At 35.7% G+C, this 15406-nt stretch overlaps 2 protein-coding genes across 2 annotated transcripts; both read left to right on the top strand.

Moving 5' to 3' along the window:
* The first annotated feature begins 459 nt into the window (after positions 1 to 459).
* Positions 460 to 4447, top strand: nkx2.3 (NK2 homeobox 3). Its single transcript, XM_084093102.1, has 3 exons — positions 460 to 611; positions 722 to 1040; positions 2237 to 4447. The coding sequence occupies exons 2-3, from the start codon at positions 728 to 730 to the stop codon at positions 2860 to 2862; spliced, it is 939 nt and encodes a 312-aa protein (XP_083949228.1). The 5' UTR covers positions 460 to 611; positions 722 to 727; the 3' UTR covers positions 2863 to 4447.
* Positions 4448 to 11739: 7292 nt separating this feature from the next.
* nkx3.3 (NK3 homeobox 3) lies at positions 11740 to 14798 on the top strand. Its single transcript, XM_084093927.1, has 2 exons — positions 11740 to 12221; positions 13587 to 14798. The coding sequence occupies exons 1-2, from the start codon at positions 11957 to 11959 to the stop codon at positions 14042 to 14044; spliced, it is 723 nt and encodes a 240-aa protein (XP_083950053.1). The 5' UTR covers positions 11740 to 11956; the 3' UTR covers positions 14045 to 14798.
* The last annotated feature ends 608 nt before the right edge of the window (positions 14799 to 15406 follow it).

Genomic DNA, 15406 nt, shown 5'->3' with positions numbered 1-15406 from the left:
GATTTATTCTTGAGCTGTTTTCTATTTCAAGTCTACTGCATTCGAAATGATTCAAGACACACTGGAATTATCCAGACACACTGTTATGAAAGGGTTCCGATTAGAACCTAAATGGGTGTTCCATAAATAACTTTTTCTAGTTTAGAAACCATAATCAATACTGATCTGAAAGGGGGAAAAAAACTAGAATGTGATATAAAGACTTTTTTAATCTCCAAAGAATCGTATAACAAACTCAAAATTGTGTAGGCTATGTTCATGATATGTTTGTTTTCCCCCCCAGAATTTAAGAACCGTTGAAGAACCTTTCTTTTTTAAAAGGATGCATAAATAATTACGCTGTAGCTATATCGAAAAAGTATCGTGTGACATTAGGGGCTGTTTTTCTGCTGGTATGAAAGCGTATATGCGTTTCCTCTGTGGATTGTAGGAAGGATCATTACATCCCGCCCCGGTAACGTGACATCACCGGGCAGAAGAACTGCCTTGTGCTGCCGGACTCCAAGAAAACACACACACAACAGTTTCACGCCGACGAGTGGCGGGTCCTCACCTCTCTTCATGCAAATCAAGCAGCCATGACACAATGGGAGATTAATCGACACGTTTAGGTATGTTTACTTGAAATTGTTGCTTATCTAAACAATTGTTCAACAGGGGCTTTGCTTCTCGAAGCTGCCGGTTGAATCAGGAATATAACATTGTAGATGTAATCCAACAGCGCCTGATGATGCTTCCGAGCCCGGCTACATCAACGCCGTTTTCTGTGAAGGATATACTGAAACTGGAGCAACAGTCTCGACACCTTCAATCTCTGCATCCGGAACTGCGGGACAGATTTCAGGCACCATCATCCTGTTTTCTCGGAGGTGGAGACAGCCCCGGCTTCTCTGAGAACGAGGAGAAGATGTCTTTTCTGAACTCTCTCTCCATGCAGGATAGTTTAGTGGAGAGCAGCCTTTCCCCTCCGATGTTCGTCCATCCGGGCCTGGGACACGTCGACACTAAACTTGAAGATGAACTTGAGGACCACGAAACGAGTGGGTGATTTTGTGTTTTGCAACTGACGAGAATGAATTTGAATTTTCGAAACTGCACGAGGAGTTCGAATTGCACGTGTCTCTGAATATTATAGGAAGAAATTCTGAATAATTCAAAGCGTCAACTTAGCTATGTTTGTTGTTTAGTAGCCTGCAATGTTGTTATTATTATTTTTGACAAATATTAAAAATGGCATGAATCATGCAGCTTTATCATAAATAGATTATTTGTATTGACTAGCATTAAAATGCATGAAACAGGCCTATCAACCTTTCACAAAAATGGGACAAATAAGTTAAATTATAGGTTTGAAAAGGAAAAAAAATCAAAGAAAAAAACTTTTTTTGTTTTGTGATTGTATAAAAAGCGACTTTGAAACGTAGGCCTATTTTAATACGTCTTCAATGCAAGTCAAAACAAATAACCTCGTTAAAGTGTAATTATATTCAAGTTAAACAATTATGATGAAGCTGTATTATTTATATAGCCTAATATTTAATGTGAATATTGCATGTTGTGAAATTTAGAATGATCGTATTATATTTTTCTTTTTTTCTTTTTGTTTACCCTGTCAAAGACATTGTATGCATAAATATAGGCCTATATATATATGACATTGACTGACCACTTACAGTATTTATTGCACTATATGACTAATCTATTGACCGCTGCACATATTCATAATTTGCAATAACTCTCTAGTTGATTTAAGGTAGTGATCAAGTTTTACTACGCTGTAAAAAAATATTGTTGGTTTAACTTAAAAAAGTAACCTGGTTGCCTTAAAATTTTGAGTTATTGAAAAAAAATGAGTATGCAATGAAGGAGATTGGTTTAATCAACATATGTTATTTCAACTACATACATTATCTAGGTTGATTTGACAAAAGAAAAAAAAATTTGTGATAACAAATCATGAAAATATATTTTTTTACAGTGTATAGCTAGGGACTGTATTTTACATATCTTGCTAATATACTTTAAGTTTAATTTTATTGTACATTATTTTTGAAACGATGCACAGTCTGGGTGATTTCGTCTGTGAGTGACAGAGACTTGTATAAAGGCAAACTCAGCTCGTGTAATGCGCAATACATAGGCCTATATTTTTATGCAAGGGAATTCTTGTATGAATCACGTTAAGTAAGAGTTAACCGGATTCGCTTTGGATCTTTGTTGTCTCCTGTTTTTCTAGAAAGCTGCGGTGCCATCCTCAGATCCCCGGAGTGTGAGGGCGAGGCGCACTCGGACACGGAGCGCGCTCAGCGGCAGAGGACGCGTCGGAAGCCGCGGGTGCTCTTCAGTCAGGCGCAGGTCTTTGAGCTCGAGCGGCGCTTCAAACAACAGCGCTATTTATCGGCTCCTGAGAGAGAACATTTGGCGAGTACCCTGAAACTGACATCGACGCAGGTCAAAATTTGGTTCCAGAACCGCAGATACAAATGCAAGCGACAGCGTCAAGACAAAACACTGGAAATGGCAGGACACCATCACCCGCCGCCGCCCAGGAGAGTGGCGGTGCCTGTCCTGGTCCGGGATGGCAAACCGTGTTTAACGGGATCGCAGAATTACAACGCCACGTACGCGGTGAACCCAGGCCCGTACACATATAACGGCTATTCGTCTTATAATAACGCCGCTTACACAAACCCTTACAGCTGTACATACCCAAGCCTTCCACCTCTCCCGGCTAACACATCCACTAACGCGCTGATGAGCATGAGTCTGAACAACCTCGGAACATATTCTCAACCTCAAACATCACAAGGGACCCCCGTGTCCGCGTGCCAAGGGACTCTGCAGGGGATTCGGGCATGGTAGTGGCATTGCAACCCAGCCGTCTGTAAATAAATGACAACTTTCCAATATACACAAGTTAGCCATGTTTTATAGGCCTAGGGTCGTGTATAGTCTACCTTTTCAGTATAAACATGAGCGAATTTCTTTCCATGATGGCTGATCGAATGCACATGAATATTCATTGCAATTTAGACCACCTATTTGGACAACATACTCCCTGAACATTCGCGGGTCTAACTTTTAGACTGGCACCATTGTATCCATACTCAGAGACATTTGTTTTTTCATTCATTGCACTTATAGATGAAAAGTTATTACCTAAGAAATGTTACGAATATTGACAATCAGGTGTGTGTGATGATTTTGTGCAAACCTACATTGAAAGAATAAAAACAGTAAACTTTATTTTTTAAAAGTCCTGCTAAAAATATTTACTATTTGAGACACGGATATATAAGAGTCTAGTTTTAAAGGACATTTAAGTTACAACATTTAATTTGAAAGAAGAGAGCGAGTGGTAGGCTAGAAATCAAAGACATAATAATCAAGACGCAATAAAAAAAAAGTTTCAATAAGAGGTGCAGACAAAATTCTAAATACTGATATTTCCCCCAACATACTCCGAATGGTATGGCTATAGCTAATATGAGCAATAACCTAATAACCAGTCAAAATTCATTTATTCATCTATTCATTTAAACTGTTTCGTTCATGGTAAAATGTATTTTAAACAAAACGACGTGTATGAAATAGGTTTTATTTGATTATGAAATTAAAATATTATAATGCGCATTTCAAAAGTCTCCGAAACAAATCGTTATTTAAATAGCAATTGAATATGTTCGTATATTAACGAGAGACTCGGACGTTTCATAAATGAATACGCGCACAATTAAATCGATCATTCACTTTTGTTCCTCAGTTTTTTAAAGACAAAGAGTTCATAAAATAAACGACAATAACTTGATTTGTAGAGAGCCAATGCACACTATAGCAGAGAATAAATCGTACTGGTATAAAACTGATTTAAATCGATATTTCAATAAACTGACCAAGTCAGACAAGAAGATACAAGTTTATAGGTCTATTTTGATAAGCATGTCTAACTGCATTTGAGGTATGACATATTTTGAGTAATAACAATTTCACAATAAATACGTGATCTGAAATTGGTTTCAAATATAACAAACAATGCTGGGAGATTTGAATATCATTTCCCACTCTCTCCGTCCTCCTCTTTCTTTCTTCGTCCTCCAATGGCGGGTCCCAATCTTCTCAAGTAAAGCCTGTCTGCAAAAGGCATTGCATGTTGTAATAGGATGTAGCTGATGAGTCTATAATGACACATCGTGTTTAATCACACTTACAAGCGTTTATCTCGAAAGATTTGAATCACTGCAAAATTTTTACCTTAATGTTTTTTTTGTTTTTTTTTTTTTTACTGTATCCTGACTCTTAAAAAATACTTTCAACTGTGAAATCTTCATGAAATCAATCCGAGTTATTAAAGTTAATTACACTTTTTTTTTAAAAAAAAAATGCTGCCTTACATTTTTAAGTACAATCAACTTGGGATTTTAAGACATTTCAACTGAAATTACATTAAACTGACTTGAAAAATGTGTTGAATCTTGTATAACATAAAAAAGTTGAAAATTGCTTAACTTTTTTTGATGAGTTAAAGCAATGTAAAACCATATGTTGTCATAATTTATTGATCATATGATTTTTAGTAAAAACTGTTAATTTGGATGTTACCACGCGGATCGATTTATAACTTGACAAAACATGTCAGCATTAGTGCACTTAGCAATTTTAGCGTTGTGGAAACAAAGTTTGGGACTAAATTCGGCATCGATGCACACAAGTAAAGAAACAATATCAGTAAACATCATTATAAGATCATACGGAAGTATATATTTTTTAAAAACTATTTAAACAAATGAAATGGCGTGATTCATTGGAGTAACTGAATTTCAGTTGCTAATGCATCATTTTGATTTCGTATTAATAAACACAAAGCTTTGATGGAAACAAGTAGGCCTATATGTTCGGCCATTACGCATGGCGTAACTCGTTTATCCTTCAGTCCATTCACGGGTTCACCAGAGCTCCCACTCTAATAATGAAGATTAATAGAAAAGTAAACATAGTCACCGGGGGTTTGTCTCTACTAATAGCAAGAATGAACAGCTCCCATTGGACATACCTGCTGTCAGGGTAAGTGGCCAGACACTTCAGTGTAAATACTCATGGCGACACGGCGGCGATGCCTCAGGATGAGCCGCTATACAGAGTGCTGGACTACAGATATCAATCTATAGAAAGGATTTCTGGACGAATATCAGGAGAGGGTGTGGTTAGTTCCCAGAAACAGTGTGTCATAGGGCCAAATATTAGATAGTCAGATTTCATCTGTTGTTAAAAATCAGCTATGGGTAACTCTGTTGGCTTGACCACATTTAAAATGTAAAATATTATGGTTACACTTTATTTTAAGGCGTATTTATTACATTGTAATTATACATTCAAGTACTGAGTAATATTAACTACATTAGGGTTTGTTTTGGTTCAGGGTTAGTTGCATGTAATATGCATAATTAATAGTTATTACTATAGTAACTACATGTAACAATGACATCGTGAAATAAAGTGTTACCAATATTATTATAGCCTGATAATATTTATAGCCTAACAGTTTTATAATTCTGAACTTATTCACTGTTATCCCAGCTAACAAAAACATGTTCTAAGAACGGTTTGCTAAAATGTTTCTGAATGTTCTCAACGCTCAAAACGGCCAGTTTTTGTTTTTTTTTGTAATGAATCGTTAAGGGAATATTTCATTTTGCAAGCATTATGGGATTGTTATTTTTGAAAGTTCTCTCTACATTCTGAAACAAAAAGTAACATTTAACGTCCATCTAAAACGATTGAGGAAAAACGTTACATGGACAATGTAGCTAGGCTATGTTTTGTTTTTGTGCTAACGTTTTGAGAACATTAATAAAGAGATAACTTTGAAGAAACGTTAACGTTACTGGAAAAACGTTTGTTCGTAACTTTGAGAGAACCTTGCCAGAACGTTATAGCACAGTTCTGAGAATGTTCCCTGTTCCAACTACAAATCTTACCTAAAATGATCAGACTTCCTAAATCATCTAGGATGGGGGGAAAATATCTATATGGACTGTAGATAGATAAGAAAAGGAAGGAAAAGCTGATTTAGAGCACAAAAATGATTTCAAGAGAACACGAGGTCAAAGCTATAAGGCCAATGGATCCATCTTCTGAACTGCAAACCAGGAAAAACAAATGATTGTCTATGGAGGACAAGGAGAGATAAAGTAAATAAGCCGCGTGAAATTTAAAAAAACATTAAAGTGATGACAATTAGCATAGATTAACATTGAAACCAATGGTTAAATTGAAATAAAAGTGGAAAAGGGTGAGTGTGTGATGAACACAGCAGCATAAGCACAAATCACAGCATTTGAATGTTGTGATCTCACACTGATCTCAAACATCACAACTTTAACCATAAATAATAATGAACAACTCGTCTGCGTTTATGGGGAGGAAATACATTTGCAGATAAAGGATTATAGCAGGTCTTGATTTAGTAAAAAATCTCTTGTGTGATAAATGGCATATCTTACGAGAAATCCACAAAGGTTGAGTACCACAGCTTTGAGTGTTATATGTAATTTAAACTGTCAGCACCTTTACACTGGGTGTTACAGGGTGAAAAGCGCCCCCTGCTGGTCACGTCACTTCCGATCTCCCATCCAAACACACTTTTTGTTCTGGTCAATGTTAAACATTTACACAAAATACAAGAAAGTTTAGAAATAAAGTGTCATGTCATGATTGTAATTGTTTATTTAGGGTCCTGGTAATATGATTAATGTGAAAGTTGACCTTTTTTCAATTGTTTGACCATAAATTAATTGTATTCTTCAGAAACATCTGAACAAGTAGAAAAATAAACTTGGCCACTGAATCTGATGTGCAACCTCCGGATGATTTTTCTGTGTAACTGACCTGATGAATTATAATGTTTCTTCAGAGTGAAAAACACTTAGCCTACAACATTTCAGACCTCCCAATATGGCGATATAGCTAGTCAACATAAACAAAAGCAGAGTAATATTTATTTGCTTGACCATGAAAGTGCAAACAAAAGAATGGCATCCTGTTAAAAGTTGTTTTAAACACGAACCACTTACAAAATCTGGCTTAGTTTGGTTTGAGAGCTATTAGACATTAGACCAAATATATACAAACGCCATAAGTTTTTGTCATATTTCTGTCTTAAAGAATGAACTTTTAGGGTAGGTGATTTGTTGATAGCCTATTTTTGTTATACTGGTGGAAAGACTCTTCACATAGCCTATCTGACAGCAATCACTAAATGTATTTAGCCTATATGTGCCTGTGGAAGTTATATGACAATAAAATGTTCGTCACATCATTTCACTTGGCCCGAATGCAATGATATGATGTCCTGCCTGCCTGTCAACCTATGTATTTTCATACCTCTGTGCATTCTGCGTTACTCGTCACATCACACTTCATCAGCACGTGCACCAAAACAGCCAGCCACCTTTTACAGTTTCTCCTGAACCAAAACAAGCTTATAAGCTTCGCGCCAACTGTAATTTGAAAGAGATGAAAACCGTGACGTTATACTCTGAGCAGTTCGTGACTCGAATTTATGCGTTTCAGTGGAAATACTATCAACAAAGAAATGAATCTGCAGCAGTCAGGTGGTACAGGTCAATGCTCTTTAAGTTGTTTATGTTCATTATTATTGTAATGTCATGTGCTTTGAGATATGAGGTAGTTTAACGCCATCTCTCGTGACGCTTTTGTTTGCTCCCTGCACACGCATTTACAGTCAAACCAAAAATTATTCAGACACCAGATATAATTGTTGATGTTTTTTTTTACTAGTGGATACAGGACGCTATAGTTCATTTATGTAATTGAGGATAGCAAAATAAAGTAATCTGTGACATATTATACCCAAACATTCGTCATACAGTGGACTACCAGTAAAATGTATAAAATATTGGGACCAAAAATGATTCAGACACTTTGACCTGACCATGTTTTGCCTACATGTTTTTTCTTTAATTGCTAATGCGACCTTTTTACACCACAGACTGAACAAAATTAAGCATTGCTTGGTAATTTGTTGACGTAAATTGGTATTATCTAATTGTGTAGGCTACTTAAATTTAAAGGTGCCTTATGTAAAAATTGAGGTAAAAATATCCAAAAAATGAGCTACATGCATCAAAAGAATGAGAAGAAATAAGGGCGATGATGTCATTAAAAAAATGTCAAGTTATAGTGCTGCAGAGATATCAACCTGAATTAGCATTAGCATTAATAGCCACGGCCCGACAGGTGTCGTAATACCAGTTTCGGCCATGGGAGGCGGTATGCCGGCAACATAACCACCAGCCAAACATGCAATACACGAATAACTCGCACGGCTTGTGGGCGTACTTGAACCTGATGTCAATCGTGTGGAAAGTAGCCTACAGCCCACTACTACATTCAAATAAAATATGATAAAAAAGGAACAGAACCAGAGTAAACATTGGCACTGCTTTCCATCGCTGGAGACAACTAATGGACATGAAAAAAATGAGGTTTGACTTCGAACTTGCAACATTTCTTTTGGATTGGTAAGTAAGATGCTGTTAGTATTTCGTTAGAAGTTTGTTTTATATGTTTGTGTAGATTTTCGGGAAGTTATAACATAGAAATGTATCGAAGGCTGTTCGATAAACGTATATAACGTTCATAAATACAGTATTGTAATATAGTACACATAGCACAATCTCTATTGCTCTTTTTTTCTTGCCAACTACGTGACCTATATTATGTTTATTAAATGGCTTTCCTGAGGTAAATCTGACATAATTGTTCTCCAGCTATGTTATTGACCTCTTCACGATGATAAAAAACACTGATTGGTCGATATTATGTATGAGGAATACATTTTGGTAAGTTGTAGCCTAACGTTACTGTATCTTTCAGTGTTCGTGATTTTTTTACTATTAGCTAGTAGAGATGATCGGTTCACATGCGCTAGGGATCTGTCGTGTAACATTTACAAGCGCCAAAACGGTATTTAATTGACAGAATCTGAGAGCTGAGATTTTTTTATATCATAACTAACCTGCTCTGTCTAGTCTGTCGGTCTCCGTGTCCTCTTTGCTTCGCGATTTTTCTGTGCGTGAGAAAATTGATGTGTGGGGTGAGAGCGTTTGAAAAGTGTTTGCGTGTGTCTCACGGTTAATGCGTGAGAGTTGGAAGCTCTGGTTACGTTGGCGCTAGCTTGGTCAACATCAGCGAATGCTGTCTGTCAAATTAATGTAATTCAAACTAACAATAAAAATGTAATATGAACAAAACGAATATGAACATATTCACTGGTAAAGGTGAAGGGGAGTAGCTTGAAGATATTCATACTCTAGAGTAGACCAACTCACTTTCTGGAGGTATACTGCCCCCATCTGGTATGGAATGTGGAGTATGAATTTATTTATTTTTACATAAGGCACCTTTAACAGCTGACAGCTAAGGATGGCCAAAACCAGTGAAATAGCCTATCAACTGATTTGCTAACTCGGAGTTCTTGTCATTTTATTACCGTTTTCTAAACTATAGCGAATAAACTGTGATAATGTGAGAAATGTTGAAGGTGTCTGAATACATTTTGGTTCGACTGTATGTGTTTTGGAGGAGCCGTGGCTTTGTAGACGAAGGGAGGATTTGATCTCATGCTTTCAAAGCTAGCTCACTATTGCTAGCCTATACCTTTACACATGTCTTTTACACTGGGTATGCACAAATATGTAGCGCATTAGATTCTGTGAAAGCTCCAAATCAGTATAGGGTGAGTAAAAACACTCCCATTTAAAAGCATAATCAGTACAATCCACCTAGGCTATATGCTGTCACCTCTCTATTGCAAGCATAACATATGTTGTCACAAACGATTTTTTTAAATAAAAAAGCTGTGCCGTTTTTGGAATGCAGGGAAATTCATCTCTAGCAGCTGGTTCCTGTGGTCAACCAGATATTCAAACACACAGACAGCAGATGATGAACACCAGCTGGCCACATGGAGGCGCTACAATCGTAGGCCTATTTCATGAACACTAACGGGAGAACAATAGCTTTGAAAATCTTTTATAACAAACTGAGATTTACCTTATAATTTCATACAGAATCGAAATACGCACATTCATAGGAATTTTGCTGTAAACTAGACCTAATTTTCTATTCTATGTAACTCATTATAAACCCTGCCAGGAACCGAGAGAGATTTCACAAATCTTGCATTAGTTAAAAATAAATATAAATAAAAATAAAATAAAATACAGGTAGCCTATAAAGAGCGTTTTCGCGAAAGACAAATCGAAACCCACATTTTATGTGCTTTACAAATTAGAATTTACGAAAAATAAGCATTCAGAGCAATAATAAAAAATAAAAAAAATTAATTCAAGATGCAAAGGTAAAATTCCACTGCCAATAAAGAAATTTTATAAAATAAATTACGTTTCACTGAAGATATAAATAGCTCATTACATTAACATGCTTGATAAATATAGCTAGTGTAGAAGCCTATACTAAAACTAAAAGAATAAGATAACGTTTGAATTTTACAAAAGAGCATTTCGAGGGGAAAGAAAAGCTGAAACAGTTTCAGTTCTACAGACGGAAAAAACGTTATATTTTGAGTTTCAAAGAACAAATGTGTTTTGGAACAACATCATTTGAATTATTAAGAACATGACAAGAAGCACACATCTAATTGCCTATAACAGCTTATATAATTAATAAAAAATAAAAATAAAAATAAAAACTGAACATGCCTGAAACTGCATTACATCTGATGAGAAACGAAAGCCTGAATAAAAGGAAAGAATTCGAATAATTCTAGTCATCGAATAACTTGATGGGCAATGTAAATGTAAAATAATAAAATACATAGATTTTGAAATTCATTCAAAATGACTTGATTGCATCTCTTCTATAATTAACATTACATTCTTAAATTCAAGACAAATCCTGTGAAATTCCAGAATATTTTAATGGCTATTTATAACCACTTGAGAGTTGTTATTTTTTTGCTGTTGTTTTTTAGAAAATGTTATAAATGTTGTTTTTTTTTAAATGTTTTTCAAAAACGTATTATAAATACTAGAATGCATAGGCTACTAGAATGCATCATTTTTTTAAATTGAGCTGTATAGCCTATGCATCGTCTGAAAGCTGAATACATCGGCTAAGCTTCCCATTGATGTATGGTTTGTTAGGATAGGACAATATTTGGCCGAGATACAACAATTTGAACATCTGGAATCTGAGGGTGCTAAAAAATCGAAACATTGAGAAAATCTCCTTTAAAGTTGTCCATTTATGTTCGCGATTGTGCTGCATTCACTCACAAAAATAAATGTTTTAAATATTTACGGTAGGACATTTACAAAATATCTTCATGGAACATGATCTTTACTTAATATCCTAATGAATTTTAGCATAAAAGAAAAATCGATAATTTTGACCCATATTGGTGGTTATTGCCACAAATATACCCGTGCTACTTCTGACTGGTTTTGTGGTCCAGGGTCACATATAGCCTAGCCTAGCCTATTTTAGATTTTAAAATCAATCTAAAACACATTTATCCTTTTTATACACTCGAACATCCTTCTTTGTCACCGAAACACAAAAACGTCCAAACAAACTAACAAAGCCAGTAAGAGCATGTGGCAGTAAACCGATTTCGATAGGTTTTCTATTTCTACACGTCTATTTCAGAGGGAGGAGCGAAGCGCTCCAGAAAGCCCATTGGCACCGCGTCTGGAAAGAGAACAGAGGGGACTGATGCGCACATGACATTTTCTGACACTTTGCTTGTTGATTGGGTCAGAAGAAGTTTTGCAACAATTAAATGACACGCAAAGAGGAATCCCATTATACCGTGGACTAATCCATCGCCATGAAAGCGCAGGAGCTTCCCAGATAGAAGCGCAAAAACTGCAGGTCATCGGAAATTGACGAGCAGTTTATGTAAATGTTTTAAATGGCGAATAACCGCAACTCCTTTTCCATTCACAACATATTAAACCGAGGACTTGATTGCGAGAAACATTGCCGTCTTGATGAGGAATACGCAGAAGCGCGGGATTGTTCCAGCTCATCGCTGCCGGCCGGGAACGCTGGAGCTGAGAGCGCGCAAAGGCGCATCTCTTCCTGTGTGCTCGTGCTGGACTCATCATCCTCTGACCAACATTCATGCGAGGAAGAGTCAACAGGAGGAGAAGACAACTCACTAGAAAGACGACACGGTGAGAAATTAAAAGAACTTCACGTAGCCTATAGCATATGTTGTATTATAGCCTATACGGGGAGTGGGCAGCGTTGTAAAACATTTGGTTTCAAAATTGTAACTTGTTTTTTTTTTTTCACTATACGTACAAAATATAATGTAGGCTATAATATTTGTCTGCTAAATTTTAGAAAAAAACATGGGGCTATGCATGAAATATGTACATTAACGTCAATGCAAAGAGTGCTGTTGCCAGTACCTGACATTTTAAGCTTCATGAATTAATTTATTGTGATAAAAAAAACAAAAACAAAAACACGCATCACTCAATTTCAGTTTCAACATTTTAATTCAAAACGGCACAAATATAAAAAAATGCAGATACAATTGCATACAATTCGTATAATAGCAAAAGCTAACCTCTTTTAAAGCCTAAAAAAACCCCAGCAAATATATGTTGTGGCAAATATATAGTATATACACTGTCTTATTTTTGTTTAATATTTATGGGTTCAAAAGGAAAATAAATAAAATAAACTGCTAATTCACATGATACCAGTTCTGTCATCCATCACAAATCTAACTATAAGACAGACATGAAATTATGCTTTAAAGCGTTTTTTTATTTTATTTTTTTTTTACCTCTAAATGTTTTTACAAAGAGAAATATAATTAGATTTATGCTTTTTTTTAGTCAACATTAAAGGATAAAACTGGGATCACCAACTTTAGCAGATTCTCCTGTTTAATTTGCAAACACAAGATTTTCACATTTAAAACAAAACAAGAAATATTGATACCAGCACAAACTACTCTTTTAGTTATGATTTTTCATTGTTAGCCTATGTTTTATGTATTTCTGTATTTGTTTCCAATTTTATTTTCTGTTAGTTTTTTGTAAAGTTACAAAAAATATTGTGACCATTTTGAATTAAAGTGTTTAAAATTAAATGGGAGGATAATAAATCATAATAAAAGCACAATAAATTAAATCACAACATTTATAATACCCATGTTTTAAATTATAGTGTAGTGGGATTAAAAAAAACAGAATGTTTTGTACTTTACATTAATTTACACAGTTTATATATATATATATATATATATATATATATATATATATATATATATATATATATATATATATATATATTTAAGACACATAACAGAAGTTGAAACAAAGAACACTCCCTGGTCTCCTCTAAAATAAATTCTCATTGTTTTACAGTAAATATCTCCTCAAATACACACCAGTCCACATTATGTGTGGTAGGCCTATTAAGTTCTTAAATGGTCACTGGTCAATTGTAGGACTATTTTTTTAATTCATCACATGGTCTACAGCAAGAACAGAGCCTAAACCTGTTTCTGTCCATCTATACAGATCACAACATGGACCAACAGAAAGCACAGAGCTGCAACTTTGAAGAAAACCACTCCAAATCGAGCAAGAAAAGGTCCCGGGCAGCGTTTTCTCATGCACAGGTGTACGAGCTGGAGCGGCGCTTTAACCTGCAGCGATACCTGTCTGGCCCAGAGCGGGCCGACCTGGCAGGAGCGCTCAAACTGACCGAGACACAGGTGAAGATCTGGTTCCAGAACAGGAGATACAAAACTAAACGGCGACAAATGGCAGCCGAGCTCGCGACGACTCCCACAACAGCCCTAGCAAAGAGAGTGGCAGTGAAAGTACTGGTGAGAAACGACCAGAGGCAATATAACGCAGAGGAGCTTCCCAGTCCGTCTGTTCCTCCCTTTTACCAGTCATTCCCGTGCTATCCTTACATGTTCTGCTTCCAGCCGTGGATCTCAGGAAACAATTTAAGTGGTGGCATGTACTGATTTATCAAAGCTAGAAAGTGACTGTGGAGACACGAACAGCCAAAGTGCATTTATGCAGAAGAGAACACAGCAAACAATGCTATTCCTCCAGCAGGATTATAAAGACAGAAAACATAATAAACTGTAGAATGACCATGAAACCAAAAGAGGAATGTGATTTTCAATAATTTCAATAATGACATTAAGCCAAAGCAAAGACAATTCACTAAATGGACTTTCTCTTATTTGTTGTCATACCTGTGATGTTATACAGTGCAAATGTAATGCACACTTAAAATCTATTAGTTTCATTGCTTTAGATGACAAATCAAACTAGAAAAGTGGCATCTGAAAACAGATTTAGTGGATGCACATATTCCACTAACACTTGACAAAGTCAGAAAGTGTCCAAATGACTTTTTAATTGTATAGCCTAATTTAAAACCTAACAATCTTCCATTAATTAATTGCTTTGCATGACTGAATGCCACTTAATATTAATTTGGTGTAGTTTTTGTTATCTAATGCAAAGGCATCTGCATTTTTAAGTGTTTAAAGAGGTTACTAAAATGCTTTGAAATAGGAGTACTAGTTTGGGAAGTTTTTTCTGTTAGCATTTGTCACTGATTAAAGTTCTTGTTTATTTACATCACTTGAAAAATACACTGTATAGATGTGTTGACTTTAAATCCAATGCCTAAATTAAATCCACTCTAAAAGTCACTGTCCTGTACAGAAAAAAATACATGTTTAATAAAGTTACAGTAGGTTTTAGAAAAAAAGAAAAAAACTATCTTGTGTCTGAGGCAATCTAACCGCAAAAGTGTTAAGCTTAAGAGGGTTTGTCAACACAAAGTATGGAGATTAATGACCTAAAGGCAATCATTTAAGAGGAAGCAATGATCAAAAGATTCTTTGTGGATTATGGCTTGACATGTGACAACCTGTCATACAGATAAACGCCAATGAAAATACCCTCAGTACATGAACATAATCAATTAAATTTTAAATCTTTTACTGAGGCCATACTGACTATGTTTCTTATGAACCGCCTCTTAAATCCCAAGAATATTTTTTTTGTCTATCCTGTTTTCAACTGATGAATGAACGGAATGGTGCTTGCCATGCCATCCAATAAATCATAATAAGCGTTGTACTTTGTTTCTTTAGATATGAAACAAAGGGTCAGATTTCAAATTCTGTCCGTTTTATTTACATAATTCAAACATACCGTGTTGGCGCTTTTTAATGTGGCGTAGCAGATCGCTGTCGCCTCAGATGTCAAGCACGAAGCGCTCGTGAACTGATCATCCCTTCCGATTTACTGCTAGTTACAGCATGAACTGAACATGAATGAACACCAGAAGGTATGTGAAAAGAATC

This window comes from Abramis brama (genome assembly GCF_963993115.1).
Source record: "Abramis brama genome assembly, chromosome: 19".
NCBI classification, from domain to species: domain Eukaryota; kingdom Metazoa; phylum Chordata; class Actinopteri; order Cypriniformes; family Leuciscidae; genus Abramis; species Abramis brama.
Note: the sequence above shows the minus strand (reverse complement) of the source record. Positions and strands in the feature narration are given on the sequence as shown.